Source organism: Astatotilapia calliptera, chromosome 2, assembly GCF_900246225.1.
Source record: "Astatotilapia calliptera chromosome 2, fAstCal1.2, whole genome shotgun sequence".
Lineage (NCBI taxonomy): Eukaryota > Metazoa > Chordata > Actinopteri > Cichliformes > Cichlidae > Astatotilapia > Astatotilapia calliptera.
Genome location: NC_039303.1, coordinates 35,050,893 through 35,068,803, shown reverse-complemented (window position 1 = coordinate 35,068,803; position 17,911 = coordinate 35,050,893). Strand labels below are relative to the sequence as shown.

Genomic DNA, 17,911 nt, shown 5'->3' with positions numbered 1-17,911 from the left:
GACAAAGATTTGAGCAAATTGGACTAGTGCAGGACTAAACAACCTGGAGGCTTAAAACTATCTACAGTCAATGGTCACAATCTGAAACTCATGTCCTTAAGAAAAGGAAAAAAAAATCCTCTTATTAACTGTATTTCCATGTATGTTTACTGCCTCAATAAATCACAGCACCTATTTATTACCATGCCTCAAGACCTTTGCGCAGTACTGTATGGCTCAAAAAAAGAGATGTTATTTTCTGTGGATTGATGGATAACCATTATTGCAAAACAAAAAAAAACAAAAAAACAAAACAAAAACGTGAGCAGACAATATAGAAAATGGGATTATAGAAGCCATCCCATTAAAAACAAACTTTAGCTTATATTTAAGCTTACAAGGTGTAAATTGCTTTAATATAAAATATTCCATCTGTCCATCACATAATCAGCATCACACCGATAACATCTGTTTAACTTAGACTCTCTTTCCAGCTTTAGTACCCAGCCTCACATAGTCATACGCTGAAATAGTTGGGATCTGGTCACCCTAAATATAATTACACGTGTTTGAAAACCAGTGATTGAACATGACATAACCCACTGAAACAGTTATTTTAATCTGAAGAAATCTAACAGACTCATACAAACAACGGCATATCTGATCAATCATTGTCTGCCTCATATGTTGAGGCGTTTTCCATCCACTTTTCAGTAAGCCTGATAGGGAGACTTAAGAAAAAAAGTGTGTAGTAATGACATTGAATGTGGACTCTCATCGTATTGTGCTTTTACTAAGGGTCATCAAAAACCTAACACAAAGTGGACTGCCATGTCAGATTATTTAAAATGCTTTGTGGTGCATGTACAAAAATGACCTTCAAAGAAAAAGCAAAAGAGAAACTTAAATGTGTTTACTTATACAAGTGGGCTGCCTTAGCAGCTTCATTATAGCCTATAACAACAAGAAGTGCTCCATTTTTGGCACATTTTGTGTGATTACAAACATCGCTATATCACTGGGCTACATGGCCTTGAAACTGTAAAACTTTGCTGATGCAGGATCACACATTTGCCACAGAAATTCCCAAAATTTCCAGTTCCCTACTTTAAATGTTAGTCCCACTTTTGACACTGACAAAAGAAACAAGCATCAGTTTAATTTTTATCCTTTTTTCTCTCTCAAACATGTGGTACATTTAGAGCATTGTTAGGTGTGTTAGCATTTGCCTGGGATACTGGATGAACAAAAAGGAAGAAAAAAAATAGTGACTTGATAACAAAGAGCATATTGATGCAAACCAAGGACAAAGAAGAATCTAAGTTTGAAAATAAATACTTTTCCTCTCCATTTAAAAAAAAAAAAAAAAGAGCAAACTGAACAATATCTGTGTGTCTTCTTTGTCCCAGCTCTCTCAGAGGCACTGACAAATATGGACAATATTCTCTTTTCAATAGGCATGCAGTCCACAGGATCACAAGACCCCTGACGAAAAACCCTGTGGAGCTATAGCCATTCAGTTGTCGGTCGCTGGGTTGAAGATGATAATGGATAACATCCACTGGAGCAGACGATTTAAGAGACCGAGCACTCAGAACGGCTTTCATCCTGACTGGACCACCTGCATCCACCTTTCTTTCATCTAAGCCACATAGTTGTACTGGTTGGAGTTCTCCTTGTCACGCTCCATGTAGTCCCTGTCAATAAGAGACTCTATCCTCTTTTTCAAGTCAGCAGGCTGAGAGGAGAGGACAGACAGGAGGCACGAGTTAAAACATGAAAAACATGCCAGCATTTCAAGCTATATTTTGAGGTGTGATATAGAAAAAAAACAGAAGTGAAAAGGCAGATTCATGTTAGTCTTCCCAAAATTTATCATAAAATAAAAAGTAAATTAAAACACCTTCTCCTTTTCCTCTAGACCTGCATAAAGGTTATAGTTTTTTTGTTAGTTTCCCCCCTATTTGATACACGCTGTTACACTGGAGCAGGGGTCCCCAATCCCAGTCCACGAGGGCCGGTGTCCCTGCAGGTTTTAGATGTGTCCTTGATCCATCACAGCTGATTTAAATGGAGAAATTACCTTCTCAACATGTCTTGAAGTTCTCCAGAGGCCTGGTAATTTCATGTGATCATGTGATCCAGGTGTGTCGACCCAGGGTGAGATCTAAAACCTGCAGGGACACCGGCTCATGTGGACTGGGATTGGGGACCCCTGCACTGGAGGATGCTGATATTAAACACTGCCAAAGTTTAAAACCCCGATCCCCTAAGAGTCATATTCTAAATTTGGTCAACACAGCGTAACAGCAGCGTCTAACATTGTTCCTACACAGAGCTATGGAGACCATTATCTATAGCGCTTTACTCAGTCCCTAAGGACCCCAAAGCTACATTCAGTCATTCACCCATTCACACACACACACACACACACTGGCAAGCTACATTGTAGGGGGCGCACTGACAGAGGCGAGGCTGCCGGACACTGGCGCCACCGGGCCCTCTGACCACCACCAGTAGGCAAACATGGGGTTAGTATCTTGCCCAAGGATATTTGGCATGCAGCTAGGAGGCAGCCTGGGATCGAACCACCGACCTTCTGATTAGTGGCTGACCTGCTCTGCCGCCTGAGCTACAGCCACCCCATGTTTTAGCAGGATCAAAAACATGTGAGACAACTGGTCTCTTGACACTCTTGTTTGTGACGTAGCTGCTTCTTTAAAAAAACAAAAACAAAAAAAAACAACCATGGAAATTCCAGACTGTACAGTTCCTCTAGTGGTCACCTGAGGCTGGCACCCAAAGCAAGCCAATTCCTATAGAGTCACATCTTAAAATGCCCAACTTTTCAGCATTAAAAACAGATTTACAGCCTTGTAGATAAACAAACAAACAAAAAAATTCTCATGTAGAACTATTTGTGTCTGTGCGGCACACTGGTACTGCATATGGTTGCAGCTTATAGTTCTTATGAAAAAAAAAAAAAAAAAAAAGAATAAAATGAACACTACAGTGGACAAAAAACACCAAAGTTTTTAAATGCAAAACTCAAAACCAATGGGTGACCTGACAATCATGTGAAAAAGTGCATCTTTATAGGAATGGAGAGAGTCCCCTGAAAACTTTTTCACATGACTGCATCTTTTATCCTGTACGTGAAGAGCAAACGTGTTAAAATACAGAGAACTTCTTTGCCGTGAAGTGAAACTTTCAATGCAGCCACTATCTCGGCTTCTCATTTTGGCTTCTTGATCTCTGACTATTTTTCCCCACTCCTTCCTCTTTGTGGTAAACACTGAAGTCACCCCCTATCATGTCCAAGCAAACTTTTAAACCGAATCAGCAATCTGTCACATCGAAGCGTCACTGCTGTCTGGCCAAGTCCTAGTGGGTTTTTTTTTTTTGGTTAGATCTAGTTTAGCTGAAATTGTCGACTGTGGAAGAGCGGGGGTCTGTCCAGCAAATGAAAGAAACTTCCTTTACTGGAGGACTGAAAGTAGACGAAAAAGGAGAGGGACTGAAATGGTAAGTGAAAGTAGTGAATACCCAATACAATATTCACATGTAGGAAGCCCCACAGCTTGGAAGGTTTCAAAAGCTACATTCACTTCTCATTATTTCTACTACTAGATCATGCATTAAACCCAGTGTAGTCCTTCTGTATGTTAAAAATACTGGCAACTACCAGTGCTATTTCAGCCTCCTAGTGGACACACCTATCAACTTAAAATTGGCTTATTTTCAAGTTATTGCATTTACAAGATTTTCAGAAAACTAGACCTTCAGTTCGAGGTCACTGAGATTCAAATTCATCTGAGACTTGTAGTAGTTACACCTATGGTATCAATTTTAAAATCCTACGTTCTCAAGTTATTGCATTCACGAGATTTTCAGAAAACTTGACCTGAGGTCAAGCTCGTAGATACACTTATGGTGTCAATTTTAAGGCCCTACGCTGACTCAAACTCGAGTTATCACATTCACAAACTTTGGTGTCCGCACCTGGTGATGGCATTCCCCATCAGCTTTTACGACCGAGTGGTAAAAAGAAAAAAAACAAAACAGAAAATCATTTGTGATTATCACCTTGACGGGGAACTTCAGCTGACTGTACACTTCAGACATCAAAAGATTATGGGTCAGAGTCTTCCTCATCTTCATGATCCGCACAATGGCAGCATCGATCTGGTACTGACGATCCTGAAAGACTCTTTCTGTGGTGCTGGCTTGCTCCTCCACCTGAGTAAAAGAGGCGAGTTAAAAATAATTTTCCGATCCTTGAAAGATAATTTAGAAAAATACGGTGAGAGCAAACATACTGTTTCTTTCATCTGGATCTGGTTTATTTTGATCCTGAACAGCTTGTGTTTAAAGTCGTCATTGCAGGAAAACTTGTCCCCATCTTCTACATCTTTGCTTTTTGGGATTTTGGTGAGGACACGTGCTTTACCACATGCAAGTGACTGAAGAGTCCGCCGTAGCTCACTGTCCTCTGTGGAAAGGCCCAAAGATCAGTGTGGCTGGGAAAAAAATAGAGGATGCCATTTCTTCATGAAAAAGTGCTTTAATGTGTTAATACAAACCTATTCCTGTTGCCACTTTGATCTCTTCCAGGGTGAACTCCTCTCCCTCATTAAACATCAGTAAGACAAGGGTTTGGAAAAGTGACACCTGCAGCTCCTTCTTGCCCTTTTGCAAGAAACATCAAGACGATTAGCATTAAACTTGGCTCACTGAGTGAGCAAAACACACAAGGTCATTCTTAGAAAAGAGTTCAAACCTCTTTAAATTCAGCTTTTAAGACACAGTGGCCTAACGTCGACTGCCACTGCAGCTTCCTGCCACTGTGTTTGCCCAGGTAGAAAGTCTTGAAGATCTCCTGCAGTCGCACCATCTGGACAAAGATAAGAGAGGTGTTACAAAGCGACGCTCGTTATATTGAAAAGTACAAAATCAACCCTCAGTATTTGCTCAGGACTAACCTCAGGTGGCAGGTGCACTTCCATAGGGACGTACGTTGGCCAGTAGCCCATAGTGAGGATATTCACTGTCAGCTCGATATTGCCGGGAATGTTTTGGCACTGCATATACTACAGAAATACAAAGACATGAGTTTATCTACCCACAAAGAAGTTTTAATCTTAGTAAACTGAAACTAGCAGGAAACTGAATCCATTAGCAGGATTTTAGACTGAAAACAGGCAGTGTTGGTGAGGGTCCACCCTTTCAGTTTTATTGTAATTACACAAGTCTGAAGACAGAAAATCAAACCAGACTGTAATTATATGAAGAAACTGAATTTTACAACACTGGAAACTAATTTCACCAAACCCTCGTTTACAGAGCTATTTTAGTAACCAGGTATTACAGAGATACTTCTATTATAAATGGCTCTATTTGTGTTTATCATCCTCCCGCTCTGTTTCCTTTATACATGTCAGATACTTTGCAATACTTTAATGTTAATACTTTCAGTTTTTATTCATCTTTATACATACAGTTTTTTCCCCTCAAAAAAATGATTCAGTGCGCCTTATGTATTAATTCTGCATCAATAGCAGGGAAAGTTTGTTGTCTGCATTTTAATACGTCAGAGTTTATATGCACATCCGTCCTGGCTGACTGTAGTTGGTGGTTGTCTTTCTGACGCACCCACAAAACAAAACGTACATTAAGCCAGCTGCCTACTGTCTCACACCTCTTCCATGAAACACGTTGTTTAACTGGAGAACTGGTGCAAACCAGACACTATTCTCAGACTGAATGTGCCCCAGGTTTTATGTTATGCTGACAGTTGAATTACATCTTACAATGTCTATATTTCAAGCCCTCAGGGAAAGCAAAGGTAGGCTAACACTTTGGTTGCATTGTCGGCAATTTTTTTCTTTTTGATAAAACTTCAATGAAAAGATTTGTCTTTTTTCACCATGTAATGCTTCAATATCTGTGAACAAAACCTTTTCCAAAATGTCATTTTTGCCTATTTATGTAGGCAAAGTGTTACCTGTTTGAACTGCACCATGATGTCCTTAGAAAGCTCCATGTCCTTGAACATCCCCTCCAACTTGCTGGTGAACGCTGCTCCACATTCTGAAAAACAAACGTTGTGAGTCAAAGTTCAATCAGTCACTGTCAGGATTCCATCATGTAGCGCCTGTGTGCACACGTGCTAAGAAATGGCACTAAGCTATGAAAACTGACCGTGTTTAAGCTTTGACAGCATTGATTTTTCAGCATCAACAGAAGCACTTTTTCCAACCAGCAACCTCTTAGCCAGGTCCTTTTTGTAAAACGCCTCGAAAACATCTTTTCCTGCAAGGACATCAAAGTCTCACAATAAAGGCCGCACAAAGGACAAAGTACTGTACTTACACAACTGTTACAGTAAACATTACCATAGATGAATCTAAAGATAATCATGATCTTATCCAGCATCTTCTCCAGCTCTTCATCCGTGGCCTCTTTGTTTCCTGCCCTCAGCTTTGAATCCACATGTTTTGCTATAGAGAAATGTTGATTATTATCATGTTGGCAGAATTATTGTTGTTGATTGTTATTATTTTTCTCTTCACTGTGTGGCAGTTATGAATGGGGAACATGCTTAGTTACAGACCTATGAGCTCTGCAGGTTTATTTGGCCGTTTGTTGATGAATGTTTCAAAAGCTTCCTTCATGGCATTAACAAATTTCTCATTCTTCATGAAACACACGTCGATGATTAGATCCACTTTATCTTTAAAGTCCAGCAACTCCTGCACCATGGTTTTGTCTTTTTCCGGATTGATTACGATCGTGCTTCCAAAAGCCTGAATTTGTATTTTCAAGACATTAAAAACAATTAAAACAGTGAATTGATTCTGTCTTCTCTTCAGTCTTTCATTTAAAAGCTGCCATACCTTTATGTATTCTATCCAGTGCTGCAGGAGCACGCTAACGCCACCACGCACTCGACTGAAGAGCTGATAGAGGAGAGACAGATCCTGAATTCTGTTCTCATCCAGCAGGTTGGTCAGACCTGCAAGTTTCAAATAACAGCTAGAGGTCAATCAAAACTCAGTATGAGGTTCAGACAAGACAGTCACATATCAGGTACTTCCAGAACAGTCACTTATGCTTCACTAAGAGTAAAAAAACTAGGACAGCAGGTTGACTTTAATTTCATTCCCACCGACTGGATTCATTGGAATCACTCTCAGACTGATTGCCAAAGGTTTACAAATAACTGCAGTCTAATTTTTCATGCAGATTGCAAACATGTTGCAATCAGTATCAGTCAGTCTGCGCAGATGAGTGAAAATCGCTTGAGGTCCATCTATTTGCAATAGAGGACTCGACTTAACTGGTTGCATTCTGGTTATATTCCCAGAATTCCGCATCAAAGTTACTCGGCACCGATGTCATTCTGCATTTAAACTGCCATCCTGCAGTAACTAGAGAACTATTTGTTAAGGAATTTTTATTTTAAATTCATGATGTTCTGGCTAAACTCTGAATGTAAGTAGTGAATACGATTTTCTTTGTATGTAGACGACAGCAGATTTGATTTTTTCCCTCTTAACTTATCACAGTTCATCTCTGTATTATCACAAGCAGATTGCATGCAATTTCTAACTTGACTCTGTTCAATTGCATAGTGATAGTCCTGTTGCCATCTAGATGCACGAATGTTGTTTTGAAGACACTGACTGATTGGTCAGAGTGGTCATAGACCTGGGGTCCATTCTTCGTACCTCGCTAAGTAAGTTAGCTGGATTTGATTGTTGACGATTTCGCGTGATCTTGGATCGTTCGGTTCTCTGAAGCTCATCCGGGACTTGCTGTCATAGCAACAGATCCGTAAGCGTGAACCTGCTCGGGAGCAGGCTTACTTTATGTAAACAGGATTAGATCGCGGCCACTCAGGTATGTCCGCTTCATTTATACGAAAGCAACAGCGATATTTTACCACTAAAGATATCAATGTAACTAAAGATAATGCAGTACTTGATTCTTGTATTGATTCCATACAGATACATACAGGTCATTTCCTAAAAAAAGGGAAATGTACTATTAATCATTCTATTTCATGTATTTGATTATTTCAGATGTAATTCATATTTTAGAGTAATAATAGTAAATTACTTCATGTAATCAAGATGAGAGACCACGGCTATAAAAGCGAAGGTGGATTTGGGAAGCCTGTCGCAGCCATGTCCTGTCCGTATACGCGAGCCACCCATTGCGGAAGGTGCAAGATTGATAATGAGAGTTTTCAGAATCCAGCGTATATTGCGGGACAGACAGGATCCTTTAGCTCAGCGCGACAGTGTGCTCATTGAGAGATATCGATTTTCCCGTGAGGGTATTATTTACTTAACCAACTTGTTGACGAGGGGGTGCAGGACCACCACCTGTCTTCTTCTGCTCTGCCCTTTTCTTGGTTGTTGTTATGAACAAACAGATTATTTCAGGGTCTCTTTCCAAGAGACTAAAAGCAATATAAGTGATAAATATTACCATTCTGTAGAATATTCTTATTTCCCTTTTACTTGTTCCCATGTTCTAGTGGGTCCTGTTGTGGCTCTAATGTGAAAGAGGATATAATGTAATATAATATAATATGATATAATGTAATAAAATATAATAAATTTACCCTACCGCCTACTGGTGTTGGCCAGAGGGGCCGATGGCGCGATATGGCAGCCTGGCTTCTGTCAGTCTGCCCCAGGGCAGCTGTGGCTACAACCGTAGCTGCCTCCACCAGTGTGTGAATGTGAGAGTGAGTGAATAGTGGTATTGTAAAGCGCTTTGGGTGCCTTGAAAAGCGCTATATAAATCCACTCCATTATTATTATTATTATTATTAAATTACTTACGAGTTTAATTTGTCAGCAACTTCCTGCCAGCCCTCTCTCCTTGCTTTTGCAGCCTTTGCAGTGTTCCCTTGCGTTTTAATTAAACTCTGGAACTCCTGAAATCCCTCACTCAAGAGTTCTTGCTCTGCTGCCGAAAAATACCGAGCGCGCTCCTTCGACATTTTCGCCGACCAATCAAAGGGTTGCCGATCAATGTTTCTACTATCGATGCGTAGCCCCTGTTAAGCCACCCAGTGATCTCACATTACTTCATCCAGCTGTACTAATCGTCAACAACAGGTGTGTTCGGAGAACCGGAATAGCGAGCTCAAAGTTGGCGCGATGATTTGATCTTGGATGTAGTAAGCGAGGTACGAAGAACGGACCCCTGGTACCCATTTTTGAAGCTACCATATCGAAGCCATGGCATCACAATCACTGCACACAGTTACAATAGGTCTCTTTCTATACAAAGCGGTGAAAGACAAAGAGACTTAAACAAAAAACTCTGGTTTTTGCATTTATAAAAGTTACAGGCCACTAGATATCTGCCTTAATGAGGACTTAAGATTTGCCTGCTTTTTTGTAAACCTTGTTGTTCATTGACTTTAATTCAAATTCTTCACAATGGAAATTACTGTCTGTTACCTATGTAATTTATTTAAATTTGACAAATATTGTGAGCTAAAAGGCTGTCTTTATATCCCAACAGCCTTTTAGGACCTAGAACTGGTCCAAGTTTGAGAACTACTACTCATATAAACAACATAAAAACAAAAAGACTAATGCAACATTATATGAAACTAAAAATGTCTTAAATCAGACACACTGAAGAGAAAATCTTGTTTAAAAAATTGCCATAATTTAAAATATGCTGTAACAATGACAAAAAGGTACATTTAATAAGCTAAACCCTCATTTGTTTTACAATAATTTATTATTATATAGTGACCGCTTATATTAAGTGTTTACCTTTTTGCAGAGTTGCTGTGAGATGTTCACCAAGCAGCTGCTTCTCCACAGCAAGGATGAGCGGTTTTCTGAGAGGAGGAAAAAGCTCAGGTTACGCATCGATCTCTGTCACCGTTTATTTGCTAAGTGAACGCTTCAGTCCGACACTCACTGTGTGCTCTGGTCCAGGTACGTGATTACTCTGTCAGCCTCCTCCTCCAAGCGCTTGTTAACATGATGGAGATATTCTGGTACCTAAAAAAACACATTTACATTCACACCACAGCTTTTAATGCTTATTCTGTAATGCAGATGAAAACTACCCATCGAAAGATTACATAACATCATAAAAAGTTGTTTTTCTTGCATAGAGGATAATTTGGCAGTCTTCACAGAGAGGTTTGTAGTTTTATTTTCCCTACAGTTTCTTCAAATTAAACTATAAGAATTGAGCGTTTGCAAAACAAAGTCTCTGTGCTTCACCTTTTGTATAAAAAAACAACAACAAAAAATCCACATAAACTAAGCTTCCAGTTGCAAAGTGAACGTTTTATATGCTTTCTGCTTCAACCAGGCAAATGTTTTTTTTGCTGAGCTAAAAGCTTCACTCAAAACACGTTTACGGTGCCAGACCTGCTTTCTGCTTTACTAATGCTTAGTTCAGTGGCTACATCTGTGTTCCTCCTCTTCTATAATGAATTTCCACATGTGGTTAAATGGTTGGCTTTTTGTAAAATTTCTAACAACATCAAAAAATATTGAATCCTTTCTGAGGCATTAGTTGCTTATTTATTCCTTAGAAGAACCAAATGTGACAAAAAAAGCTTCAAATCCTCACATCTGACAAGACAAACCCAGGGAATGGTTGGATGTTCTGTTAGAAGTAATTAACAAGAATTCTAAGAACAGCTGCCAAGGATTTTTCATGGGTTACTAAACTAATGACTTTAAGTATTGGTTTAGTCAGCTGATCAATGAATCGTGGATAACAGACGACAAAATAAAAAGAATGTGTTCCGAGTATGAGGTTATATAAATCACCTCTCTCTCCTGCATCAGCCTCTGTCCCTCTGCAGCGTACAGTCGATTAGTTTCCTCCAGAAAGCGTTGCTCAAAGGACTCTTGATAAATCTGCCAAGGAGGCCGACAGAACACAGGTTTCATTAAAAATATCTGACAACAGGAAACAGACACTTTATCACACCCGTGTGCAGGTGAGCCATGCAAACAACACACTTTTGTTGTGGTTCAAATAAACGGAGGAAATCCAAACAATCTTCAAAAACACATTTAGACCGTCACTACTTAATATCTGGGTTATTATTTGAAGAGTTGCCCTATTACCTGAAGGTCAGAGAGCATGCTCAGCAGGCTCCTCAGCAGACTGCGGTCTATCGCCTCTCCGTTTCGCTCCCTCTCAATGAGCAGCAGAATCCCGTCGATGGTTTTGCTCTGAACCTTCAGATCGCTGATGATGTAGAACCGGAACAGCTCCAGACCCATGTCCCTGAAGACCACAACAACCCGTTCACCATACAATAAAACAGAAATCAGCCCGAGTACGAAGCTAAAACCACAACATGGCTGATCACTCACCAAATCGATGGCAGCATGGAATTCTGTAAAACGTAGGTGCGATCCAAAAACAGGAATATACTCCTAATCATGATCTGTGGAACAAAGATACACAATTAATCACGCTTTCAATGTTCAGATGACCTCCTCCAATCTTACATATGAAGTTTAAAGGTCCTACAAAGCCTGCTGAGATTTCTCAGATGTTGCAGCTTCATTTGTTGGTGGTTAAAAAGTTAAGAAATGGAACAGAAATCACTTTAAGACGGAGAACAGATCGTTAGCTCTTTCAGTTTGGGGGAATTTTAATTCCCTGAATATCCATGTGTTGTTTAGGATGTGAAGAAATCAGTCAGAAATCAGGTTGTGCACATATTTCTATACTCATTGCCTTAGCTGCAAGCAGACTAATGTTACAACCTTGGGCCGGTAAATCTAAAAAGTGGGTCTGTGCAATCCTTCTTACTGTTTAGAGTAGTAAGAGCGCTGCAGAGGCAGTAAGAGTAATGTATTGTGGTATTAGTGTTAGTGGAAGGATTTGATAGCCTGCAAATAGTAAATTTATGGAGAACACATGGGTTAACTGCTGCTGACTACCCGAAATGTCTAAACTATCATTATGGGCTGGATGGTCTGTTGTGTGGTGGCATTATAGGAAAATTCTAATTTTTAACATTACATTTGTTTCTCTCTCTTCGCTGTCAAATACTCTAGTTAGCACAGATGCATCTGCTCCATACTGCTGTATGTAAATTGCCTACTATTATTGAAGTTTCATATGCTTGCTATGCTAGTTTTCAGAACCACACCCACTTCCTTCGATACCTGATCACTTTCACTTAAACAGCTTCTTTATTAAGTGTGTGATTAAGAAACCGTTACTGCGCCAGCAAGCTGGATGCCCTGTAGCGATTCAACTTTAAACACTAGCGTAGGTAGCAGACTTGAGATATTCTATAGTAATGTCGTAAATTTCCATCTCCTCTAGCGTTCCTCACTCTGCTGGACTGGCTGCTTGCAGGCATTGCACAACTAACCTCATACAAAACCCAAGATAGTGATATTTGCAAAACAGTCCATTTACAGGGCCGGGGTGGGGGGTGACTAATGACAGATGCATTTGAGTTGCACTACTTGGAATGTAAGAGCCAGAATAGTTTGTCTCTGTTTGTAATATTTCATTTACAAGCCCCCCGACCAACTCTATTATAAATCAGTTTTAAAAAATTGCTATGTTTAACAGTTTTTAACAGTATAAAACATACCATTTGTCTACAGTGATCTTGCCAGCACTTGTCAATTTTCTTCAGGAAAAGCACGCTGTCCAGGGCATCCGTGAGAACAAAGTTAAGGCAACAGTGGACACAAAATAACAACATCTTCTCTATGCGATTCAGCGAGCGAGACCGTGAAAGGATATTCTCTGAACTGATCAATTTGTGCCTTGATGTGGTCTTCACACACGGCCCTCAGCTGTTTGTACAACTTGGCAGAGATCTTATGGAAGCAGAGGTTTTCCACAGCCTGAGGGGAGAAAACAGAGCTGTCGGAATAATGATAACGGCACAGTTGCTGTTTGCAGATGGGCGAATTCAGCGGGTCTGTCTGGATACCTGGTAGAGCTCCTCTAGATTGTATTTGATTGACGTGCTGTTCTGTATGGCCTCCACCGCCTCCTTCAGCTTCTGCCAGGTCTCCTGCGTGTAGTTCTCGGGCAATTTGGGCTTTTCTGTGAGAAAAACAAAAACAGAACTGTGTTACCAGTCTCACTCATACTTAGAGGACTGATTATGAGAAGGCATAATCAGTCTGTCTAAATGCAAGTGAATACGTCTGTGATAACTTTTTAGACTGACTGTAACTTATTTTTGGTAAATTCCCAGTTAACTAGAATTACTTAAATTCCAGAATTTTCATTGGTGAGAGAAAAATGCATTTACCAACCAAGAAAGATAAACTCATTTGTGAAATAAGTCACAACCAAATTTGGGTTCCTCAACACAGATGTCCCTCTCTTGTTTCTATGTCCGTCTGCATGTGGTCTCTCACGCAAAATTACCATTTTCCCACTCTTGTTTTGGAAAATGATTCACTCTGCTCAGCTCAAGTTGCACACATGACAGATTTTTACGGATTATTTTTAATATACATTTAAAGAACGTTATCATTATGAAAACAATCTGGTTTAGTTTTGGGGCAAAATACCGAGGTTGCCACGGTGATACGAACCCCACTTTGTAACGTACATGTTGCTAAAATGAGGAGTACCTCTAATTGAAATAAATGTTACAGTTCATGTTCACAAACGCTAACAGACTTTTTCACATTTGCTGAGACCACACTGCAATACTCCTTTTAAATTTTTCTCTTGATTCTCTCATTTCTGTCTTATAAATATATAAGACATCCCATGAGAGCACTTTAAAAAAATATGCTTTTTTAAATGTTTGTGCAAGATTCTCACAGTTTAAACTTCTTAAATTTTTTTTTAACTCTGTGGTTTGATTTGCTGTTCTTGTGTTTTTGTCTGGTCACCTTAAAGTCAAAGATGGTTTAAGTACTTATCACAGTATTAATCTGTTTTTTTCCCCACATACTACACCCGGTCCCAGTCTTCATTTACTCATTGTTGGCCATCTATAACAACTGTACCATACAAGCTGAAACCACAATATGAATTTTAGTGTATTAAAAAAAACTGCACCTCAGTTTTTCTCAGTTTACTGACACTCGGCCAAATATTGTATCATCGGGTCTGTGACACACATTTGCACCAACAAAATGTCAAACCTAAAGACTCCAGATCAGGTATCTTTAAAGTGAAGATTTCTTTGTTCTCATGGAAGAAAAATGGGTTGGGGTGAGCAATCAATAACGCAGTTTACAGTTTATAGGGCTGACGCAGTGTTTACAGAGTAAACATCTTTACTAATATATATACAAATATATTTCATATATACAAAATGGGTAATTTTTTAAAAAACTTTCCAGCAATGTATCTGATAACTTAGTTGCCTCAGCATCACTGTCTGTAATAAAAAACTGAATAAAATAAAAAAGAACAATATTTATTTATTTGATATTTGTCTTGGTTAAAACTTGCTGCCTTTGTTTCTACAGCTTGAATTATTTGTTTAACACGTGTAAGGTAGGATGCTACTCTAACACTGGTTACTTACTGGTGTCTTGTAATCCAGTGTGGGCTGAGCCTGAAGACTGCAATAATAAAATACAATTAACTGATACTCTGCTATGTGTGCTGCAGCCCAGATTTCAGGGTTTTTCCTGGCTTAGAAAAGATCATCAAGGGGTGACAACCAGAGCTATTACAGTGTTGTATTCTTCTTATTAATTTATTATTACTTTTTATTCCATCTTGAATTTTCATTTTAAATTTTTGTTTAAGCTCACTTAGTTTCCAGAGCCACTTTGCTTGACTGTATGCCATTATTATTATTTGAGAACGTTTAGTTTTAGTTCATTTTCAGTGTTTGTTTTAGTCTGTTTTTATATATTTAAATTTATATATATATATCTATATCTATCTATCTATATATATATATATATATATAGGGTTTTTTTTTTTTTTAAGGACAAAGTCTTGAATTAGTCAATTACACAGAAATTTTGAATGTATTTACACCTAGTTTTGACTAAGTGTAATCCGATATAATCGAATACACCTAAGTACAGACAAGTATAGTAAGCTTGTCTCTGTGTCTAAAAAACATTGCTATGTTAGGGATCAATAAGCCACACTTCCAGGTTATCATTTCAAAATTTTGAATTGGGTTCTTTAAAATTCTCAACTTAGTTTCAGCCAGTAAGTCAAGATTTCGAGATAATAACTCCTAAGGTCAATTTAATGTTCACTTTTAGTTCAAGCTACCCACACAAGCGGTTTGATGAAAGACTAATCGATATTTTAACGAAGACCCCTATCATACATGACGGTACTGCACGCATAGGGAAAATATGGCCCGAGGAGCTTCTGGGAAACAAAATACAAAAAAGATTTATGTTCTTGGATTTCAAAACAACGACTGTGAGAAGTCAGTGCTGTTATTTCACTCATGTTGAACAGACGGCACTCCACTGCAAACAACTGCTCTGTGATGAAAAGCAACACCTTCAACCTAATGGTAAATATATCAAAATACCAGAAGGCCGTACAGCCTTTAAGTGGACTGTTTTATTTCAGATCTAATACTTTACTTGAATCCATTAATAGAAACGCCACCAGTGGCCCAGATGGACTTGAGGCTGGCCTAACATAGTTTGTTTTACAGCCCATCGATGGCATTGAACCCTGCAATAATAGTCTGTCAATGTTTACTATTACTTTTTTCCCCTGGCCACTTTATAAACAAACGTATTTTATGCTCAGGCAAATGAAACTTTCAAAAAACAGTTAAAGAACATGGTACACCTACAGTCATTAATAACTGTCGTTTGGTGGGATGTCCACATACCTAAGTCCTCTTTTTTTGGTATGTAAGTGGAAATGGGCCTCTACTTAAACAAGTGATAATGTCCTCCAGTGTTCAACTTAACAGGCCAACAGATCAGACGATTACTGCCCCACAAAGAGAAGCCAATTTAATTATTTTAGTGGAGTACATGCTTTCCCTCTCTTTAGACTCGCCCCTCCATGCTGCAGGTACTGCTGTTGGAAAGAGAGGATGGCTGCTGTCAGCTCGCAGCAATGTTTACCAGAAATCTGGCATATTTAAAGATCTGGCAGCTTTAACTTTAGCTCCTGATTTTGGATAGGGGCAAGTGAAACCCATTTATAGGTTTAAACTATCCGTACAGGTGGTTTGATTTAGCAAAATCAAAGGGACTTATTAACTTATTTATAGTTACTAAGATTACTAATCAAGGAAATACACATTTTTCCCAAGTTTGCCAAAGCCCGTGATATCTTTGTCCTATGTTATGGTACAATTTTTAAGCATTAAACTCATAGATAGCTGTTTAAAATGAGCTCTAGTCTCTGTTAAATGTGTCGGCCAGCTGGGACCATATCATTGTGATATAGCAGGGATTTGTAAGTTTAAGGTGTGTTTTTTTTTTCTTTTTAGGAGCTTGGACCCCATCATCCACCAGTGTCTACCTCTGAAGTTCTTGATGACTAGTTTCTTGGCAGCACCGGGTTTACTGTTGGAGAAGGTGGTGGATCCTGCAGTTTTCGTCAGTCCGTTTGCGTGGTGCCCCACGCCGCCGGGCAGGAACATGGCTTTGCTTTTGTTATTGGAGCACGAAGCAGCAGCAGCAGCAGCCTCCTCAGCCATTTTCACATCGAGTCCAATGAAATCCACTGAATCCTCAAACCTCAACTTCTTCTGAATGTGCAGCGGAGTGGGAGAGGAAGAGGAGGAGGAGGAGGAGGAGGAATTCAGGGTCTTTGGAGGCGAAGAGGAGATCGTGTCACTAGTGTCTTCCCTCTCCGAGCCGTTTATTTTCCTCTTTTTCGTAGATGTGATGTTACCGCTGTCGGTTTTGACATCAGTAGCCGCGGGTCTAGCCTCCTGGGTTGGCGGTGGTGGGGGATTAGGGGAAGATAAACCTGTTGGAAACATGAAAAAACGGGAATACTAATTCTTAACAGCCAGTCTTCTGATCGGAAACTTCCAGGGTCGCCGGGAGGGGGGAAAAGCTCAGCGTCCGAGAGCTTTTATCTGCCTTAACGCGGAGAGGTTAAACCAAAGTCCTCTATCCTGTATAAAACAGACAATAAATCACAAACTACAGAAGCTCCACTTGAACCTAGCCTCGTCGCTGTCTTGTTATTGCTGGCAGGAGACGAAAGATGGTTGGCTATTGCTTCCTCTTTTGCCTCGCTTGTCTAAGCGCGTCGTAAAGTCGTGCAGAGAGTGAGCGGTTTGAGGAAAGCGGCTGTTAATGAAAAATATTTACAGGAGAAACGCAGAAACTACGAGAACACGCTCACATGGGAGGAAAACAGCCGTCGGCGAACACGGGAAAAATCCGCTCAGAAACGCTAGTCCGTGACCCCACCGGAAGTACTTTGTACAAAAGTAGTTTTTGCACAAGCGTGTTTCTTTTTTTCTAAACCAACCCAAGCGCTGTGACCGTTTCAGCCACAAGATGGCGCCCAGGCTAGACGTTTGACGTAAGTGTCACGCAAACAAATAAATAATAAATAAATAAATAATGCAATCGATGAATGAAAGGGTTTTGTACCGAGTCAACCTTTTTTATTATTATTTTTTTGTTTTGACCCATGACAACTAATTTTCTTGGTTTGTTTGCCCTATATGTTTTGAATGGTCAACTACTTGTAATAAAGTTAATTTCAATTTAAAAAACCAAACAAATCAACAACAACAAAAACAAGGACAGATAAGTTTCAAACTTCTGCTTCTTTGTTATCCGATATTTTTTTCTTTATTTAGAAATGACGTCAGTTCAAACGGCACCTTCTGTAATTCCCACACTGAGTGCAGTCAATCTTTTCTGGGAAAGTACCCATGAGTTTTGGCACGGGATTTGTATATTTATCTTGGATTGTATTACTTGCAGCTTTAACTTTGGCTTGAAAAGCTTAC

General features: G+C 39.5%; 1 protein-coding gene across 1 annotated transcript; it reads right to left on the bottom strand.

The window, feature by feature from the left end:
- Positions 1 to 366: 366 nt before the first annotated feature.
- On the bottom strand, positions 367 to 17,427 carry cul4b (cullin 4B). The gene is made up of 20 exons (XM_026145824.1): positions 16,456 to 17,427; positions 12,953 to 13,068; positions 12,760 to 12,863; positions 12,605 to 12,674; positions 11,361 to 11,434; positions 11,109 to 11,271; positions 10,806 to 10,895; positions 9,937 to 10,019; positions 9,786 to 9,853; positions 6,876 to 6,994; positions 6,593 to 6,785; positions 6,375 to 6,479; positions 6,181 to 6,291; positions 5,984 to 6,069; positions 4,962 to 5,069; positions 4,760 to 4,873; positions 4,563 to 4,668; positions 4,299 to 4,471; positions 4,066 to 4,218; positions 367 to 1,717 (listed from the first exon to the last, which is right to left on the bottom strand). The coding sequence occupies exons 1-20, from the start codon at positions 16,919 to 16,921 to the stop codon at positions 1,622 to 1,624; spliced, it is 2,598 nt and encodes an 865-aa protein (XP_026001609.1). The 5' UTR covers positions 16,922 to 17,427; the 3' UTR covers positions 367 to 1,621.
- Between the last annotated feature and the right edge of the window lie 484 nt (positions 17,428 to 17,911).

What these genes read in the sequence shown, in the direction of transcription:
- cul4b (XM_026145824.1), bottom strand. Translation starts at nt 16,921, where the DNA reads ATGTTTCCAACAGGTTTATCTTCCCCTAATCCCCCACCACCGCCAACC. An exon ending in ATCTAGAGGAGCTCTACCAG is followed by an intron (nt 12,864 to 12,952) that starts GTATCCAGACAG and finishes TTCTCCCCTCAG; the next exon opens with GCTGTGGAAAACCTCTGCTT. An exon ending in TACCTGGACCAGAGCACACA is followed by an intron (nt 9,854 to 9,936) that starts GTGAGTGTCGGA and finishes TCCTCCTCTCAG; the next exon opens with AAAACCGCTCATCCTTGCTG.